Here is a 21,925-nt window from a genome sequence, read left to right as displayed (position 1 = left end):
CAATGTTACTAGGCACCCCAGGTATCTATCTCAGCAGCGCCTCCAAATGTAATGGGTATTCCTGGTGAATACTAGCGCTACTGCCATGCTGTGTAACCTGTGTGGCGCTCAGGAACCTAAGTCTCCGCTGTGGAGCCTGGGGGCCCAGACATATATATCACTATCCCGTAGTGCAGCGCCTCCACCTGTGAGGGCTCCCAACAGAGTGGGAGAAGGCCCTCACAGGAAATAATCACATTAACCAAACAGTGGCAAAACAGAACTGACTTTACTGCATGTAACTGGTTATTCACAAATAACAGGTGTCCCTCCCTTGAGGGGGGACACTACACCTGGTGGTTAGCAATTCGACTTCCCCCTTGCACCGGGTGATTCCACCCCGTGTCCATAAACCTCTACACAATCTGTCCACACCCTTTGAGGGAGAAAACACATATGACTGCGCAGTCACTAGTCCTGTAACATTATCAAACAGTAAAGTTGGTGCACTTTCTGAACGGGAGTGCTCGGGCCTGCAATCGAACTTCACAAAGGATCGATAGTCGGACGAACACCGCAACCACCACCCGGGAAGATTACACCTGAAAGGCCTCGGCAACGATTGCGACAGTCTAGGCCCAACTCGCTGGCAGCACGCGCAGCGTTGGCTGGGTCTATTAAGAACTTACTATCAAATAAGGGTAATGTCCCTAACTGGGGCCAGTCCCTACAATACTCAGCTGTAGTGACTTAGGGCTATGTGGGGCCTAGGGGGCTGCTAGCCTAGTGCAGAGAGTCACTGACTCCTGCACGCTACCTCCTTCCCTTGCAGCTCCCGACACCAACTGAACTGCGTATGCGATCACACGCATACATCTATCCCTTTGCGGGGAGATGCTCCAACCCCATTGGTCCCCTGGCGTCACATGGGGCACCCCGGCTACTCATGGGAGATATAGTCCCTACAGTGAGGCCAGCTCCTTGTGCGCGTCTCCTGCGCATGCGCAACTCTGCCGAGCAATATTCACTGTGCCCGGCACTCTGAGCCACCCGACCTTAACAACCCCACTGCGGCCTTAGCAACGGCATGCCCGCATTCCCGGCAACAGCTGTAATGCGAGAAGGGGGGGGGGGGAACCTGGCTACATCTAGAAAGTTACTGCCTTTATTTTTGTCTCTCCCTTGTCCTATCACCTGTCTTTCTTGTTGGTCATTGTCACTGGAGTAAAGAAGACTGACAGTCAACTACACATTCAGAAAACCAATTGTAAATAACAAAAAGTGGTAGATGTTCAGATTATTAACATATATATTTAAAAACGCATACGACTGAGATTTTGTTGTCGGTGAGGGTATCATGCACCTAGTTTTATTCTAGCATATTTATATCATATCTGAGGCATTAATTCAACTAGGGCATATATAGGACAGAATCTGTCATTAGATATGTCATCAAAAGTCTTTCCATCCTCTGTACTCCAGAAAACAGTACAGAATTGCATATCTTTGCAATACAAAGTTTTAATAAAATGAACAAAGATGGTGCAAGCTAAAGTACCTCTGACTCTTACACAATCTGTAGAATATAACAAAACGGCACTCCAGAGGACTTGATTCAATAAAAGTGAAAAATATTTATTGTAGATGATAATCATCTACAATAAATATTTTTCACTTTTATTGAACCACATCCTCTGGAGTGCTGTTTTGTTCCACCGTACTATTTATGGGTGAACACTCCACAGCATTGGATGCACTGGTTCAGGTGCATTGCATGCAAACGAGTGAAACCTGTGAGAGTTGTGTGAGTGCATCTTTTCTCTCGCTACATCTTAGACAATCTAACGACCACATGTTAAAGTAGCAAGTATGTAAGATTTTGACTTTTGCCTGACACATACTGTGTTTGGTATTCTGTGGAAAGCATTATTTTGTTTAACTCCTCTGCTTTTTTATATATTATTTACTAAATTAATACATTTTCCATGATTTGTTCAGTCAATCTTTAGCATTTTTGTTTGTTTGATTGACTTGTCTCAAAAGGAAATAAATTATGCGGTAGTTCGTTTGGAATAACTTTTTAGTTTAAAATATTTTGTTCCTTTGTTTTCAAGGCAATGAGCTTCTTAGCACAGTACAATATTACTATATTTAATCCCGTGCAATATCCATGCGGAACCACTTGCAGAATATCATTATCAAAACATCCAGCTAGAGACCACTTAACATGGAGCTATTCATTCATAATCATACCTCTTAACTGTCCCCAAACCTACATCAAAATTCAACACCACACCTTTGCTTCTTTTGCAAAATGTAATGTTGGTCCTTAAAATGTCGTAGATTCTATCAAATGTTATGTGAAAGGAATTGCTGTTTGTGTTTGAAGGACATTTAGACTTGCTGCTTCAAGTTTACTGTTCCTCACTTTTCAGACACTGTCCCTGATTTTGATCCTATGTCCCTGATTTTTAAGAGTGTTGTCCCAGATTACTCTGTGGGAGATTTGAGAGGTATGTGAAACATATTTAAATTATCTTCTCTTTTCAAAATATTTTTGGGAATTGTTGCCAACATTTCCATTATGAAAAAAAATAATATATATATATATATATATAACATATTTGCAAACGAATTAATTGTTGTTATATACAAAATGGTAATGTAAAAACAAAACAATTTTTAAACTGCTGGAGTATTTCACCTGCTATTGTGGTCAGAAAAGCAAGAACATCCTTGCATAATTTTAAGTTACCATGGAGAGCTACACTTCTTTATTAACAAACATCTATTTGAAGGTAATTTAAACCCTAACTAATACATGCTTAACCCTTTTTAGATAAATAGTGGTGCTAATTAATCATGTGAAAGTGGCATTCAACAGCAAATCTAAAGTCTTGTCTACCAATATTGATCAAAATTATCTCTGAAATCCTTGGGTTTCCTGAAAATAACACACAATACAAAATCCACAAGAGTTTTGTAGTGAAAGTGGTCCTTCTTGCTGCCATCAGCTCAGCTTACTGGATGTGTACAGTACATTCAATATATTTTAAAATATTGTTTAAATTGCCTACATCTTCATACTTAGCAGTTTCCCTTTGCTGATGCCACCAAGACATATAATTATGTCAATTAAAAAACATGCTCTTGTACTCAAGTAGAAATTAATGATGTGTGTTCAGGAGAGATGCATTTCACCTCAATAATAAAAAATGAATATAAAGGAGTATAGAAATCTTTCCAGGAATAATATAGTGCATAAGAAATCCCTTTTGATTTTGAAACACTACAACTACAGATAGTACTCTGGGGAGAACATAATACATTATAAGTTAAATATACAGCATGAAATACAATGTAGTTTATGTGTTGGATTTGTTTTATCCCCTTGTTCTCTGTTATTCTACTTTATGCAGTTTGTCATATTTTGTGTGTGAACATTATTGTGTGATTTTTTTCTATGCACTGTTTCTGTGACTTCCCAGCTAGCAGTATTCTGATTTGAGATGCCCTGAGAAGTAAAGTGCAGAATGGCTCTGACAGTCAGTTTAACAACATCACATCACTTGAGTTTTGACACCAGCAGACAGATTTTCTAAGCCACACTAGCATTTTCTTTTCATGTTACTTAAGTAGAAGTGAGCAACAGTGGTGTGAGCAAATCTCATTACATGGCTTAGTATATCTGGGTTTAGGTTTCTTAGCATAATTAATGGTATACAGAACAGTTTTTGGTAGAAACTCAATACCAGAATTCATCTGCTTTTAATATGTACCAGCATGTTATTTTTTTTCAGCATATACAAAACCCTTTAGCAATGTTTTTTATATCGGTTATGTGATTATTATATATTTTTTTGCAAATTAAAATACCACTTGTGAGTACATTTGCATGTCCCAGCCAGGTCTTTCCCCATTATCTCTTGGCAAACAATGCTTCCACTGTAGCTAGGGTTTCTGGGTAATGACATGCAAATGAGCACGAGAGTCATTCTTGTTTTACATATACAGTATGCATTTAATTCAGTGTATGCAGTGTTTATTTTTTAATCCAAATGCTTGTAGCCGGTATTGATAGTTCACCTGCATTGTTTTATTTAAACAAAGGACAAATACAAAAACCATGCACTTATTTAAATGGAGGTTATGTTTAATGGCACAATATGATGTTTATTTCATGCCACATTCTTACTTGATAGGTCGCACTAACAATTAGCAAATAAATAGTTTAAAAATATGTAGTGCCCTGTGATGCTTTTCTACTTTATTGGCACGTAAGACATTTTGTTTCTAAAGCATCCCAATCTTACAAATGTATTTGAAAAAGAAACTCAGTTTATTAATGTGGGCAAAAAAAGTCTTGATAATTACATGCTGTGTAGGCTCATATTATTTTCTTCATCAACTAATGACACAAGCCTATCCTTAGAATAATTCATATTTAGGCAATTATCTATATATATATATACAGTATACATACATACATAAATATTGTCACATACGGTCCACCTGAGAGCACGTGCCCTGCATATGCAATCAGGGTTAATACACATGGCTACTCTAGCCAACTCACCTTTATCCTCCACATGGTACTTTCAATGAGTTAATATTAACCCGTTACTCAATTGCAATCATACAGTATCTATATGCTGCCACCACCCGGGAAATGCAAATAAGATGTTAAATTAATATTTTACCGGGCCCAGGACCCTGTTTATTATAGAAAAACTATGCACTTTAACACACAAAAAATCCGTTGTAGCAAAATGTGTCAGAAAATGTAATTACTCTCTCCAGAGCGTGCAACAGTTCATTCAGAGCCCAAAGCATTACTTATTAAATGTTTTAATATATATAGAAATATAGTGCGTAGATTACAGAAAAAGGATTAAAAGAACATACTATAATAAACATATTATAATAAATGCAGTACATTTTCTCAAAATAAACATGATAACCCATAAAAGAAAACCCTATACATTACCATATGTCTATGTTTTCTCCCAGAGTGGTCGCTGGTATGGAAGTGAAACTCACGTGTTTGGTCCAAACACACCTCTGTTGAAATCTGATTTTTATAATCTTTTCCCAGGCTTAAATACATTCTTTCCTCATGGAAACAGCATAAGCCAACCCCTGTCGTTAATCAGCTGTTAGATTGACAGTTTTATGAGTAAAGAGAAACCTTTTACAAACGACTTTAACTCCTTATCAATATCTGAAAGTACTCATAACTTTCCTTAACTAATACTTACACACGTGAGTCACATCAGTACATTCATGGCGGATGCAACAAGACTAAATATGACTGTCTTATCACTAAACCTGAGCGACAAATGAATATCTGTCTCTTATCTCTTAACCACGTGGTGTATGTTGTCAGTTCCTCCCCCTCTGTGACACAATTACAGATTGGTAACTCTTATTATGCAGAGGAGATGACATCACATGATATTCTCATTTTTAATAAAGACACTTTTTGGTTTAATACTTTCTTAGACATGCCCCCTGGCCATCCATAAACCCCTTACAGAAAATGCTTTGAAAAACCTTTTGTTTATGTCAGAGAACCCATCTCTAGCAGAACATATGTCCTTATCTCGAGATCATATCAGTTTTTACCACTAGGCTTGCAAAAGGTGTTAACATACCATAAACCCTCTTTTTGTACTTTTCAAATCTAACTTCAATTGAGTTCCCTTTGAAATCCAACCCAATACATGGTATCTTTAATCCCAAATTGTAGCCCATTAAACCTGAAGGACCAGGTGGCTTAAAATACCTAATATCTCATGATATTATCATGACAGATATCATATGACTTTTTACATTAACGCCAAAACCAGTGCCCTCAATACTCCAATTATGTAAGGATCAAATTAAACCATGAATTATTTTAATTTATATCTATTTAAGAATAAGTCATTAAAGAACTTCCAACTTGTGAAAAAATAAGTTGTTTAATGTGATCAACATTTCGTCCACCAACTTGGAAATCTGTCAAGAACTGGACAAACCTACATTATATGAGGATCTTAACAAAGGTCCAACCGTTGATCACCATAAACTAGTACTTTTTTCACAAGTTCTTTGAGAGTGATGGCTGTGTTCACCTTTTCTGGATCTGTTGGACCAGTCAGCATATACCGAGTATCCACTGCAATATACCAAGGACTTATATTTGATATCAAATTAAGTCAAGGCATATGTAGAGGGTCAGCACATTCTTTTTAAAAGACCTTCTTGTAATTGTCTGAAGTACTGTACCATGAAAATAAAAATTTGACTTCATTATAGCCGTTGAAATATTTATATATTTTCCTTGGGTCTACTGAATTAATGTACAGATGTACTGTAACCATCATTATTGCCGCCATTATTGTGAGGTAAGGCAATAAATTGCTGGATTTGGTGTGCAGACTGCCCAGTTTTGCAACTCCATTGTATTGAAGATCAAATTGTGCAATCACGTGTTAAAACTTGTACCACAGGAAACGCCTCATTGTGCGATAACGGGTGTAATAATGTTGGCTACCTCTGTATGTCAGTTTGTTTACATTTTTGGATAGCTATTGCATCATAGGCTAATTACTTGGCAAACAAAGAATAACAATTTTAAAAGTTTAAATATATATATATATATTTACTTGTTAGATTGTTTTTTAAGTTGTCAATCAGCTATGGTCCATTGAAATTATTAGTCAAGCCAATATCCTTGGTTGACTATAGCCCTAGCTGGGAGAGTTCCTCATGCATGTTTATTTTGTAAAGATTTGTTCATAATACTCTAGAATAGAATGTGTTTTCACCTCTCTATTTTCTCCCAGCTCACTGGGTTGTTGTTTTTTTTTAACTGCGTATTTAATTCCTTCAAAATGAGCCAAAAACCTAAATTAATATGGCTACTAATCCCCTCTCAATTATTGACATTAGATCTTATTTTAGAAGATTAAGATAACAGCAGGTTTGGGCCATTTTAAATACAAAATAGAATAAACAGCTAGGAAATAAGAATACAAATAAGGTTAATTAATCTGCTTCAATTGTCAGCACATGAACCTCACTTCCAAATTAGGTCATATAGGGGGAACTGCACCTTTAAAACTGACTAGGTGAAACTTGTTACTAGAGGCACAAGAAGCTGATGGTGAGCTGTTTAAGCCAGGGTCACTTACTTCGGAGACCGTGATATTTCAAATACACCATTCCTCACATAGGGAAATGCCAAACACAGAATGTGTCCAATATAATCAGACGGGCTCACAGATTTAGAGACAAAGGTTATAAACTTTCAGTATATAATAAATACTGTAGCAAAATTAAATGTGTGTCTGGAATCAACATGAACCTTGCCTTTGTCCTTTAAATTCACTGCTCTTCCTTGAAGATACTGTATAATCAGTCCTTTTGCATAGTTATTTTTTTTTAATATGATGTGATTTATGCAATGCTCATAAACTGGATTGTGTTATCTGTATTCATTTAGCAAAACATTATGCACATAATTATAATAATAAAAAAAAATAAGAGGTGCCCATCTATATTCTGATTTTGCAAATATGACAGTTCTATGCATTATACTGTTTTGCTTGTGAGATGTCTTCAAAAATAATGATGTGTTCTTATTCTTCTCAAACCCCTGTGTATGTGTGTTTCTTTCCTCTGCCTAGACCTTGTTAACCAGTTCTGTGAACAGGTCCTCAATTTTTTACTTTGTCCCTACTTTCCTGTCGTAGCCCCATCTTCCCCTGGTGTCGACTCCGTACCCTTACAGCGCACAGGCAGCCAACATGGCACCCAGAATGCAACAGGAACCTTCCAGAGGGCCAGCTATGCTGCAGGCCCTGCCGCCAATTATGCAGACCCATACCGACAGCTGCAGTATTGTCCTTCTGTTGAATCACCTTACAGCAAATCTGGGCCAGCTATACCACCAGAGGGAACCTTAGCTAGGTCACCTTCCATTGATAGCATTCAGAAAGATCCAAGGTACGTGGAACTTTAATCTGTCTACAATTATAAGGCGTTTGGATTTGAACAGCAACTGGATATTTGCAAATGGTGCACAACGTACATTTCAACTATGGCATTTTAAGTAGCAAATATTTTGAGTGACCCCATCTGCACTGTTGATATGTATTTGTTTTAAGATTTCAAAACTTGGCTACTGGAGCAGCTAGACTTGAAGGGCAGATGTAAGCCTTTCCAATAACTGACAGATAATAGAACATTGGTTCTTTGATTGATAGGCTCTACTTGTTATCCATAAAAGCAGGAAATGATTCTTAAGAATGCATAAGGGATCTTGTGTATATGGTCTATTCTTGGAAATACTTTGCTCTCTTTTTTGTCTGAATAACTGTACATTTTTTTTTTTTTTTAAAGACAATGGAGAGAGTGTTTTATGTCAGAACTTAGAAGGGGAGAGGGAGTGTGGCAGGGAAGAGGAAAAAAGGGGCAGTGAGTAGATAGCAATGGAGATGTCAAAATTGAATGACATAAGATGTGAAGATGAATTGATCCTTTTTACTGGGCGTGGGTAATATTGTTTCATGATGAGGACTGTGTGTTGGCGATAGGGTGAAGTACAGTTTGTGAGAACAGAGGACTTAGTAGCATTTCATAACTCAAGCACGCATAGTAAGAAATGGGGAAAGGAGACATTTTAGTGTATGGCGTTCATGGGGACCTTTTGAAAAGATATTTTCAAAGCTATTTTTAGGCATGCAGGAAAATACAAGTCTGATGATGTGAGTTGCAGAGATCGTCGGCATTATTGGAGGTAATAAGGGGGTGAGAGAGATGTCATTCTTAAGCAGAATGGAATGATATGTAGGTGAGTACTTGGAAATAAGATAACTGATAGGAGAAATAGAGACATGCAGAGATTTGCCCTTCAATGCAGGGGTTCAGAGAATTAATAAAACCTCATAATCTGAACTATGAATAAAGTGTCATACTTACTCTGAAAAACACAGGCTCATTGTTTATGGTGCTGTATACTTTGCTAGCATGGTTATTTTTTTTCCTGTGCTTCTGTGACACAGAATGGGGTAATAAACCATTTATACCTAGGAGATTAGATTTGGCTTTAAATTGGTCCACCATATGGCATGTATTTCTTGAATTTAACTTTCCATGTGTTTAAACAAGTATTTTTAAAATAATTTGAAACTTTGCACAGATTGCTGAGATAGTGTTGCAACAATCATACTTTAAATGCTGATAATCAGTATGTTCTCAGTTGCACCAACTGGAGGTACTCTAGCTACCTGTATTGTAATTGATAACACTGGAGTATTGAAGACCATATTTACTAAGCAGTCTCTCTAAGCAGAACACACCTTCCCGCACTGGAAAACACCTTAAAGGAACAATCGCAGCAGTATCCTACATGTGTAGTTTTTTTTTAAATAAGTCAGTTATGTAATATTAGTTAATACTAACTTTTTTTATTTTAAAATACAACTCTTCATGCCATGTTTTATGAGTTTTAATGTAATGAGCATCCTTTGATTTCTACAGCAGGTTTAGCAGACTTCCCCAGCAGTGCAAGATATTTGCAACACTTTCCTGTTTGTGATAATGTGTTGCCAATATTCCCAGCAGTTTTAGCTGCAAACTGTAACAATACATAATGTTACCGTAGTACTGTAATATAAGACTATATTGTAGCTGCTGAGTTACACTGATTGAAGGATTAATTTTAAACTGAAAGGCAGCCATTTAGTGAACCCTGGGAATCAGGATTTCACTGATTGATTACGAGAGAACGAATAGTTCGGCATCTAAGGTAATTTGTTTTCAATAAAAGTAATACAATGAAAACATAAAAATATATGTATATTTTAAGATAGTTAGATTGTTTTTTTAAAGCACACTGACTTGAAAGTAACGTATCTTCCAGCGCAGTAAGGTACCTTATGTAAGAACACTGCTTACTAGATATGGCCCTATATATCTTAATTAGAAATAAACCACTAAATTGACTCACGTTGCATATGCATCTCTTAGCTGCAATGTTTCAAAGTACTTTGCAGCTGTTTTTTTATGCTTGCATCTACTGTAGTACAATTTGTAGAGTGGTTTTCTGAAACAGAATGAGTGCTTAAAGTAATGTTACTTTATACAAAGAAGATAAAAACAAGCCTCAAGTCCTGTGTCTTCAGCTACGAATAGTGACAAAGCAAGCACTGCAGTATACATTTGTGTGAATTTAATTAATCAGTGTTGTGCTTCCCTACATGGACTTTTGCCAATATGTGTATGTCCATGTAAGGGAACAAAATGTTGATAGCTTTTATTCACTTTAATTTACACCAATCTGTTTTTTCTTTTCTTTACTTCATCAGCTCCAGTTGTAATTGAGTAGCTTGGCATCCTTGGTGCTAACTTACCCATATAGCCAACGTTATTGCAACCCGTGGTGTGCTGCAGTAGGACATACACAACGCAACAGTGGAAGAAACGGCCATTGTTTTGAATCAGGCGTGCAAGAGATCTGGCTGGGACTGTCGTGCTATTTCACTGGAGCGCTCAGCAGGTTTCAATAACGTTGCCTAAATCTGTAGTTATCTGGTTTGCTTCTCTTAACCAACTATTCTATTGTGTCTTGAGCTATCATTTATCTACCTTTAGTCTACATTTATTATATACTTATGGTTACGTGACAAGAGATCCATTCTTGATGAAGTAGTTCTTTACGTTCCACACAGCAGACACAGCATGAGAAGTTCGATTAATATGTATAATCCTCTGGATGTTTCATACCTTATGTGTATTGAGATTTATTACTTATACCACTTGTTGATGCTTATCTTGGAGCAACACAATTGGTACATTTTTCTCCTTTAGTCAGAGGCTGACACTTCTGCAGCAAAGAGAGGTTCAGGTGTGTGTGGGGTGTACATATATAAACAACTTAGTCAGTGCTGCAGGATCATGCCATACATCATCTTGTCATGCATCTGGGGCATAATAAAACCCCTTTATCCTAGCATTCCTGTAACAGAACGTATTTATATATACACACCCAAACCCACTGCATACATACACACAAAAGACAAACAGAACCCTCTAATAGCACTCAAATAATAACCGTTATTAACCACTTAAGATAATGTAGAAACTCAAGATAGATTTATTGAATCCCAAATATAGACAACAGTAACAATTTAAAAAAACATATAGAAAAACAGATCATTGAGAGAACTGCCAAAAATGAACCATGGAAAAATAAATACCTATGAATAAGCAATCCAAAAATAGCACCATAGAAGTAAGTACACCAAGGCAGTAAGTATATGGTCTTAAATATTATCCTATCGTCAGCTCTTTGAACTTACCATCCAATGAACCACTATAACTGTGGTATGAACAAGGTCTGTATGATTTCCCACCTCGGAATGAGATCCAACACTACTTCTATAAGATGGATATAATACTCAAGCTAAAGTGTAAATGCACTTGCTAATAGAAATATGGCAAAATAAGCTTAGAGATATGCATGGAAAAATATTGCAGCCATGCATGTCACAGAGGGGGTGGTGAGTAAAAGACAGATTGAGAAAAAATCAACATACAAATGTATAATTACCCACGAGCAAACAAACATAGGTAAATACCCTAGATCAATCAAAGGAAATGTACCTGTATAGTGCAGACATAACCATAAACACGCCCCGCTATAATCTAGGCATAAACATAATACTGCACATACTGGCAAATCGCCTATAAAAAGTGGTAAAAAAACACAATAAAGCGGGTGATACTCAGCTGGGTTTGAATAAAGCGTCCATGATGAAATTTGACTCCCGCTGAGCAGCAAAATCCTTCATATGTCCCGCAACCACAAAACCTTCAGGTCCCATAAAAAAGATGATCCAAGTGGGCATCAACTTTCCAAATACAGCATAGAGGAGGTCTCTACAGCGGCTGTCTCACTCAATGCGTTTCGCCCATAGGGTGGGCTTCTTCCCTGAGTAGAAGCCCACCCTATGGGTGAAACACATCAAGTGAGACAGCCGCTGTAGAGACCTCCTCTATGCTGTATTTGGAAAGTAGACAGAAAAGCCCCAATGCCACGTCCAATATAACAAATTACTTAGTGAATTACTATCTGTTTTTTCTTATTTATTTTTCTAATAAATATGGGTCATTTGTTATATATTTTGGCCAAAAAAATTCAAGTGTGCAATCAGGTGTAATAGAACTTATTTGTATAGCAGTGAATATAGCACTCCCACCCAGGTCTCTCTTCATGACTTGATAAAAAAAGGTGCCTGCTGAGACATTGGTTCAGCATCCTTTATGTTGCTTGTTCTGTTTCCTTGACTTCAATCCCCAGGCAGCATGCTTGTACTGTGTGTCTTTGTTGACGTTTCACATGAAGAAGAAAAATGGTTCCCTGTAGGATTGTACTGCAGCACAGCTTCAGTAAAAAGACCAAATTCAGTTAAAAAGACCCATATTTATTTCAACAAAAACCTACAAAAATCCTCCTACGCGTTTCTCACCCAAAAGGGCTATCTTGAGGAGTGTGCTGTTTAAGCTCATATACTCTAGTATATATGTATATATTTAAATATTTATATATATATATAAATATATATATATATAAAGAAATTGTATAGACAAATGTGATAACATATAAAATACTTTGGAGTCTATGGGGCCTATTCTATAAGCCTTCCAAAAAAAAGTTACGCCGCCAGTTTTGCGGTATTCAGAAAGCCTCGATTACCTGTGATAGCAAAATTCCCAAAACAGGTGAGTAGCCGGCGACGTGGTGATCGCCTCTCTCAAAAGGGCTTACCCGGCAATTTGTTCCAGCTGCAGAGAGAGCTGCAAAGAGAGCCGCCTCTCCCTGTGCAAATCTCACCAGAGATCGATGTGTTTTAATATTCATTTTAATACTAGTGTAGATGAGCAGGGGGTCTCCGCAGCAGAACCGCATTGATTTGAGGTCCAGGGACCCAATTCTTCCCGAGATACAGGTCCCGTTATGGGGTGCCGGTATCTCCTATGCATTTTATTCCCATGGTCACGTGATGCGAGACATTTAAATGCATAGGAGATACCAGCACCCCATAATGGGGCCTGTAGCTCGGGAAGCAGGAGGTCCCTGGATCTGAAATCAATGCAGTTCTGCTCCGGAGACCCCCTGCTCATCTACACGTATACTTTGTTTTATTAAAACAGCTTCATTACCTTAGCGGCTAGCCGCGAAGGCAATTAAGGGGTTAACCACCAGTGCACGGTTTATTGTGGGTAACGGGGTGGGTGAAGGTGGTATTTGGCCCTTGGTGGGTGTTTAGGCCTTGTGTGAGGGTTGCGGATGGAGTTAACCCCTTCATTACCTTAGCAGTTATCACCGCTAAAGTAATGAAGGGGTTAAGCCCTCCCGCTACCACCCGGCATGGCCTAAACATCCATCTTGGGGCTACTACCCCTTTTACCCAATCCCTCTACCCACAATAAATAAAAATACATACAACAACCCTACTACTCCTCTACCCCCAACAACCCCCACCTCCCAACGCATACAGTACAGTAATGGGCAAAATTACTATTATCCAGATATGGATAATAGTGCATTTGCCCATTGTAAAGCAAACATTAGCCAGCCAGCATAAATAAAGTAAATACATCTTTCTACTTAACCGTGCCATCATGAAGGGCGTCCTCATCAGCAAACTGCAGGTCCATGTCCTCCATTGCCAGAAAGAGTATATAAAAAAAATACAATCTAATGGCCCCTAACCCCTTTAACCAACTTAGCAATTAATAACCACTATAGTAATTAAGGAGTTAACCCCTGTCCCCAGCTACCCACTCGGGAGGCCTAACCACTCACCCCAGACCAACTATACCCACCCTCTACCCATTGGTTGGCACAGTGGCATATCATACCCATATAATATGGGCATGATAAGCAACTATAGCACTCAATGGTTAACCTAATACAAATCCTTCAGGTCAAAAATACACAATAATAAAAGAAACACATAAGCACCGAAACACCCAGACAATAAAAGAACGAAATAGCCTATTAGTACCTAATAGTATCACAAATAATTATCTATCACCAAAATAGCTAAATTATTACAATTATTTTATTCCAAAAAATTACAATTAAATAAACAACTATCCAAGCAAACTATTAAACAAATAAAACCACCAGCCAAAGAATCAATTAAATAAATAAACAAACGCACTAGCCAATTAAACAAATAATTAATTAAAACCACTAGGCAACAAAACAATTACTTAATTAAAAACGCTAACCAATCCTGAAATGTACTAAAAACAAGCCATCCAAATTCCCTATTAACCACTAAGGTAATGAAGGGGTTAACATCACCCGCAACCTCCCCTCCCCCGCAAGGCCTAAACACCCACCAAGGGCCAAATACCCCCTTCACCCACCCCCGCTACCCACGATCAACATGGTACTGGTAGTTAACCCCTTCATTGCCATAGCGGTTACCGCTAAGGTAATGAAGTTGCCTGTAAATGCATTTTTCATGCATCTGATTCATGCTGGTGGCCTCCGGTGGTGCTATTAATGTGTATCAGCTCCGGAGACCCCCTGCATCAATAAGATGCAGAAAAAAATGCAAAAAAAGTTCTGTCTCGCCGCCCCCTTTGCAGGTTCTCCCCAGCCTCACGCCAACTTTTCCTGGCGTGAGGATTTTGTGAGAAACTCGCCATTCCAGATCTGCGATTTGCCTCGATAAACTAATCGAAGCTACTAGAATTGCATGAGTTTCAGAACCTGCCGATAAGTGCCTTATCGATCTGTTTTTGACGGCTGACATTTTGGGCATTTGAGGCTTACTGAATAGCAGTAGGCATTTTGGCCAAGAAGTGCTCGATAAGTGGGTTATGAAGCCTTATAGAATAGGCCCCTATGTATCAACACAGAAAAGTGTTTAGACGCAGTGCTCAGGGTTTGTTTTTTTAGCAGAGGTGCTGCATATACTGTATTAGAAAAGTTATTCACATCTGATGCAGTATGTTACAGGTACGCCACTCAGATACAGATATTTGTATTTGTTTTTTCAAATAAAAGGCAAAAGTGTAGCATAGAGAGGCACATACTGTGATACATCTCATTATAATCTGTGCACTATGCAACTCCTCCCCAACACCTGCTAGTGACACTCCCCAAAGACAAAATTAGAGCAAATTTGTTTGATACATAGAATAGGTACAGGGTGAAAATATCCCCGTTTTGCTCCAAAATTGCCTTGATACATAGACCTTTTAATATTTTTTGTGAAAAAATTGTGGTTTATTTTTTGCAAATTAGTGCTTGCACTGGAACTAACAGAACACTTTTTTATTTGAGCTTTTAAGAACATTTCAATGTCTTTTTGATATAAGTAACACTTCAAAGTATATTTAAATACCAATCACTTTGCTATTACACTACCTTGAGCTGTCCAGGTAGTATGTGTGAGTAGATACTGTATAGCTACTGATTACGTTGCTACTGCATTGCCCAGATTTAACATCCTGATGCACTCCTGCTGTGCCTTTTACCTTTAAAGTTCTTTGTCATTAGCTCTGCTGGGGTGAATTTTGCACATTCAGTGCATTACAACAGAAACAAATTAATTGTCCAAAAGAAAATGTATAGTGTATGCTGACCAGACATTGTTCAGACAAATGCATTTTATATTATCTTAGAAAGCCTTTCGGTACAGTATATCGTCAACTTTTGTAAATACAGGAAATATGGAGAACAAAAGCGCACTAGCAAAAACGGAGCATGAAGGACCCAGAATCAAAAATAAATTAAAAGGGCACTTTAATGTGACAAAAGACCCATCCAACGCGTTTCGAATGTCCTGTGACGTTCGAAACGCGTTGGATGGGTCTTTTGTCAAATTAAAGTGCCCTTTTAATTTATTTTTTATTCTGGGTCCTTCCTGCTCCGTTTTTGCTAGTGCGCTTTTGTTCTCCATATTTCCTGTATACTGCATATCTGAAGCTGCACAGCCTGCCTACCACTCCTAGGATGTGAGTATTGCTTATGTTCAGGGGAACCTGCCGATGAGACTGAGGGTGAGTGGGCTTGTACCATCTGCCACCTGTCTTCAGGAGGATAGTACCCATACTATTGCATTATTCCTTGGTTTAGTGGTTTGGCTTACTTCATTTCATCATACCTGCATTAGAGCGCTTTAGCCTATTTTTACTATCTTGCAACTTTTCTAAATGTAAGAAGTCGCTTTAAAATTGTATACATTAGAAAGGTCAGAATGTTACTGCAGCGTCAAAAAGCCTTCACAGTATTATTTGCTGCTGCCAGAGTCATGACTAATAGCTACTTAGTTTCAGTTTGATTGATGTCTGCAAATCTGTTTAGAAACGGCATGCAATTGTGTAAAATGATTAATTCATAAACAGAATATATTGTTGCATATAGCTACGAGTTGCAAACATTAAAAGCATGTCTTGCCACGTTTACATTTGCTTTTTTTCTAGCTCAATAGGCATGGCAACATAAGGTTGGCAAATAAACAGAGGCAGAATAAAGTGGTGTAATAAAATAACATTTGCAGCACTTCTGTTTCTGCATGGCTTTTGCGATCTACATGTTCTGCCTGCTTACATTTTAGTTATTTGGTCACAGATATTCATGATGCATTAAAGGTGCATAATCTCCAATAAATTGAGCTACTAAAAAACTGTTCCATTACATGATTCAGCTTGATAGTGATTGAATAGCGTACACTCTGCAGTCAATCAGTGGAACTTAATGCTGAAACGAGTAATCTCTTCTCTCTCTTATCTTCTGCTAATCAGTCGGTTGTAAAGATGCAGTGCCATTGCTTTGATTAATTTTTCCCCCCACACAATTTGCAGTCGCCTTCTCTTGGTGATATTCAACTCATACTTCATTAGTTTTCTATTGTGGATAAATGTTTTGTGGGAACTCCTTTCGAATTTAACTCCCAATGAAGTTGGAAAATGGAGAATGGAAAATAACTCCACTGGGGTTTAAGATTTGCTATAGGACTGATCGATCACATGACTGATCACTGCAACTTTCAAATCTTTGCTGTACAGGTATATTTTTTATGAGTTAAGCTAAGCTCCTTAAGAGCCTTTGGTTCATATAGGCTGAGAATCACTTTTTTGTTGTTAAATTGGCATTAATAATTACAAATAGGAAAAGTTGTTAGATGTTATAGTAGGGATTGTATTGACCCTTTGATAGATTTACCATTGCTACCTGACTACTTGATCTAATGGCTTAACATGATAAAATGGAAAACAAAATGTTTATTTAACGTCAGCCTGCTGATTTGATAGAAAATAGGGGTTGCACAAAAATAACCAGGTGTCCAACTTTAGAGAATAGCATGTGAATACGTAATTACGTTGTAAGTAATTACTAAATAGGGCCTCTTTTCTATGCTTTACTGTTAGCAATATTCCTTTTGTGAATAGGTCAATAAAAAAGTTACTATATTTAAGTAATAATCCCCGAAGAACAGGGCATTACTGGCCAATAATGCCCTCGTTGGAAGAGTTGAAGGCCTGAGGCGAAGCTGCAGCTACACACACTGCAGCTACACACACACAAACTGCAGCTACACACACATACAACACACAAACTGCACCCATACAAACGGCAGCTACACACACATACAAACTGTAGCTACACACACATACAAACTGCAGCTACACACACATACAAACTGCAGCTACACACACATACAAACTGCAGCTACACACACATACAACACACAAACTGCAGCTACACACTAGACAGACAGAAACTGCAGCTACACACAAACTGCAGACACTTACTTTAAACTCTCTCTCCCTTCTCTCAATTAAGTCTGTCAGCTCTGTTCACGGAGGGAGGAGGAGGAGTCACAGCCTGCTGCTTCTTCCTGACCAATCCCCTGCCCTGTCTGAGAGCTGTTCTGAAAGCTGATTGGCTGGAAATAAACACTTTGCAGGCAGCCAAAAATTCCGGGCATCACTGATAGGATAATGCCCGGAATTCTAACCAATCAGAGAGAAGGGATTTCAATAATGCCCAGAATTTTACAGCTTTAGCCTATAATTCCAGATATATTACCAACGTTTTTTTCAATCATTGACCTTTAGTGAACCCGAGTCACAGGGCTGTAAATTTGAGAATTACTGTTATAAAATGTAGGTAAAGCATTGTGGCTTATCTAGCAAAACCGTAGCTTTGTTAAATACTCTTATGCAGCATTATGGTAATATATCTGCTGTTATGCTAGAAGAGGAGGGAAGAAGGTTACTTCTTCCCTCCTATGTGTGTGCGTATATGTATGTGTATGTGTATATATATATATATATATATGTGTGTGTGTGTGTGTTACAGATATAGCAGTATTAGTCCAGTTGCGATAGTGCAGAATAAATGAGTTCTTCAGTATTAGGTGATACGTTTTTTGTTTGGAGTAACAATTTATGTCACAGGACAAGCTTTCGAGAGTAAACTTTGTAAACCTTTGGAAACCAGTATTGTTGACCTGAGGAAGAGAGGAGAACTCTTGAAAGCTTGTCCTATGACATAAATTGTTAGTCCAAATAAAAAAGGTATCACCTAATACTGAAGTACTCATTTATTCTGCAGTATATATATATATATATATATATATATATATATATATATATATATATATATATATAAACCATACGATACCGTTTGAAGCACGAGATCAAAGTTACCAGAGTGCTGTCTCCTGATCTCGTGCTTCAAACGGTATCGTATGGTTTATTATTGCTTTATGGGACAAGCACCCAATTGTTTCTACTTGCAAGTGGAGTGCCGGCCGCTTCTGTGGATTATATATACAGGTAAACCCCGTTATAACGCGGTCCTCGGGGTCCACCCTGAGACCACCGCGTTACTAACGGGGTCGCGGGGAAAAAAATGGCCGCCGCTTTAGCGCATATTCATCCCGCGGGACAGGAGATGGGAGCGGGGATGTCCCTCTGGTCCCCGCTTCCCCCTGTCACCGCGGGACAGGCCGCGGGACAGGAGATGGGAGCGGGGATGTTCCTCTGGTCCCCGCTTCCCCCTGTCACCGCGTGACAGGCCGCGGGATGGGAGGGGGGATGCCCCTCCGGTCCCCGCTTCAGGAGGAGCAGAGGGAACTGGCAGGCAACATCCACACCTCACGAGTTGCACGGCGCATGCGCATGCGCACGCGCACGGCGAACGTGAGGGGTGCCTGCATAAGTTTCCTAAAGTGATCGCTGTCGGGATGTGCTGCTTTGGAGACAGGTAAGCACAGTCTCTGGAAGACCGCTAACCCCCCCCCCTGCCGCAGCACAGGGCCCTCGCGCAGCAGTACAGGGCCCGCCGTAGCGCAGGGTCGTCCTGCCACTCAGCCGCAGCGCAGGGCCCCGCCACCCCCCCACAGCACAATGACGTCCCACCCCCCGCCCCAGGCCGTAACACCAACCTAGAGGGGAGGGGGACACACCGGACGCTCGGACACCCTTTCCCCTTGCTGTGAGGGGGTTAATATTGAAGAGGCACCACAGAGGTTGTGTTACCTTGCTGTGTGTGTGTGTGAGCAGTGTGCAGTGTGTGTCAGTGTGAGCAGTGTGTGTAGTGTGTGTCAGTGTGAGCAGTGTGCAGTGTGTGTCAGTGTGAGCAATGAGCAGTGTGTCAGTGTGTGCAGTGTGAGCAATGAGCAGTGTCTGTGCAGTGTGTGTCAGTGTGAGCAGTGTGTGTGCAGTGTGCAGTGTGTGTCAGTGTGAGCAGTGTGTGTGCAGTGTGCAGTGTGTGTCAGTGTGAGCAGTGTGTGTGCAGTGCGCAGTGTGTGTCAGTGTGAGCAGTGTGTGTGCAGTGTGCAGTGTGTGTCAGTGTGAGCAGTGTGTGTGCAGTGTGCAGTGTGTGTCAGTGTGAGCAATGAGCAGTGTGTGTGCAGTGTGCAGTGTGTGCAGTGTGTGCAGTGTGAGCAATGAGCAGTGTGTGTGCAGTGAGTGTGTGCAGTGTGCAAAAAAAACATTTAAAAAAAAAAAAAAAAAATTTTTAAACGGGAGCCACGGGAAAACCGCGTTATAACCGAATCGCGGTATAGCGAGGTGCGTTATAACGGGGTTTACCTGTATATATATATATATATATATATATATATATATATATATATATATATATATATATGAACAACAAAAAAAGAAAGCGCCCGATCCTAGTGCAATATGAAAAAAAACACTTTTAATACAATCGATTAGGTCCAACAAAAATACACTCACAAACAAATAAAAGGTAAAAGCATGTTATGAGTATACTCATTCGCCTCCACGTGCTGCTGTAACTCCGTTTGTAGACTGCTCTCTCTTGGGTGAAGTGTCTGCTTCTCCAGTAGCCCTTATCGGTGCAGGAACTGTGAGAGTCTCTGGAACCGTGACCCGGAAGTAGGATCAAATGCCAGGATGGTGGGTATATGACCCTGAGGTTTGGTGTAGACTGGCAAGGTGTTGTTTCCCTATAAAGTCCACTTGTATGAAGTACCCGGTTCCTGTACCTCTACTGGCAAACCGCTCCCTTCAAGGATAGAGCTCCGGTCTTTCCCGTAGTCCTGAGTGAAGAAACGCGTAGGGAGGATTTTTTATTGGTATCTAGACCAGTTTTTATTATTACTCGTTCGCTGCCGTTTTGCTGCCTTTTATCATTGCACAGTTGTGTCAGGACTTTGGAACTTTGCCGGTATAATAAGACCTCAACAGCGGGGTCGCACATCCGTTGCTCCGCATCCGGTTTACACAGAGGGGGCGATTACACTTCCGGGTTACAGTTCCAACCCCTATTCCCACCGGAGGACTACGGGAAAGACCGGAGCTCTATCCTTGAAGGGAGCGGTTTGCCAGTAGAGGTACAGGAACCGGGTACTTCATACAAGTGGACTTTATAGGGAAACAACACCTTGCCAGTCTACACCAAACCTCAGGGTTATACCCACCATCCTGGCATTTGATCCTACTTCCGGGTCACGGTTCCAGAGACTCTCACAGTTGCTGCACCGATAAGGGCTACTGGAGAAGCAGACACTTCACCCAAGAGAGAGCAGTCTACAAACGGAGTTACAGCAGCACGTGGAGGCGAATGAGTATACTCATAACATGCTTTTACCTTTTATTTGTTTGTGAGTGTATTTTTGTTGGACCTAATCGATTGTATTAAAAGTGTTTTTTTTTCATATTGCACTAGGATCGGGCGCTTTCTTTTTTTGTTGTTCGCAGATTCCTGGGAGGTCGTTTGTCCTTGTGGAGAGCTGCCAGATCCTATTTTTGAATCCCTTTTTTCATTTTTCATTTTTTATTTTTTCACTTTTTATTTTTATTTTTATATATATTTTTTCTTTCACAGAAATTTGTATTTTATTATATTATTATATCACTTATTTCATGTATTTGTATTAGTGATTTAGGGTTTTAGCTATTTTAGTTTAATTATATACAGGTCCACAATTACACCCATTGATTTTAGTTTAGCATATTTAGAAAATACCAGTAATAATTCAGCTATTCTATTAGAATTTTATTTATGTATAGTCAATCAATTATGCTAATCAATACTGTTTATTAACTACATTCAGATCTTTATTACCTGTTGAGCGCAGTCTTTTTTCTGTCTATATATATATATATATATATATATATATATACATACATGTGTATATATGTACCTCTTTACAGTGTAATTGAAAATAATTATATATATATATAAAAACAAAAAGACTGCACCTGTTGGGATCTATATACACTTGTAAATTTAACATATAGAAATTATTTGAAATTATGATGAACTATATTCTATTTCAATAGCAAAGAGATATCTCTAAAAACATGAAAAATGATGAACAAATAAATGTAAATATCCTAAACAAAAAAATTGCTAGTGTCTATGAAACCATAGATCAAAAAATGGCTG

At 38.9% G+C, this 21,925-nt stretch overlaps 1 protein-coding gene across 20 annotated transcripts in view; it reads left to right on the top strand.

The window, feature by feature from the left end:
* CTNND2 (catenin delta 2) overlaps positions 1-21,925 on the top strand; it is a 1,535,845-nt gene that overhangs the window by 1,041,019 nt on the left and 472,901 nt on the right. For 12 of the 20 annotated variants that reach the window (XM_075586233.1, XM_075586237.1, XM_075586241.1 and 9 more), the window contains 2 exons: positions 2,415-2,492; positions 7,653-7,971. In XM_075586233.1, coding sequence (XP_075442348.1) covers positions 2,415-2,492; positions 7,653-7,971 — 397 coding nt within the window. The remainder of the gene's footprint in view (positions 1-2,414; positions 2,493-7,652; positions 7,972-21,925) is intronic. The other 8 variants (XM_075586242.1, XM_075586244.1, XM_075586249.1 and 5 more) reach the window with 3 other exon arrangements.

The sequence above is a fragment of the Ascaphus truei genome, chromosome 2 (genome assembly GCF_040206685.1).
Source record: "Ascaphus truei isolate aAscTru1 chromosome 2, aAscTru1.hap1, whole genome shotgun sequence".
Lineage (NCBI taxonomy): Eukaryota > Metazoa > Chordata > Amphibia > Anura > Ascaphidae > Ascaphus > Ascaphus truei.
This window is presented reverse-complemented; position numbering and strand designations above follow the sequence as displayed.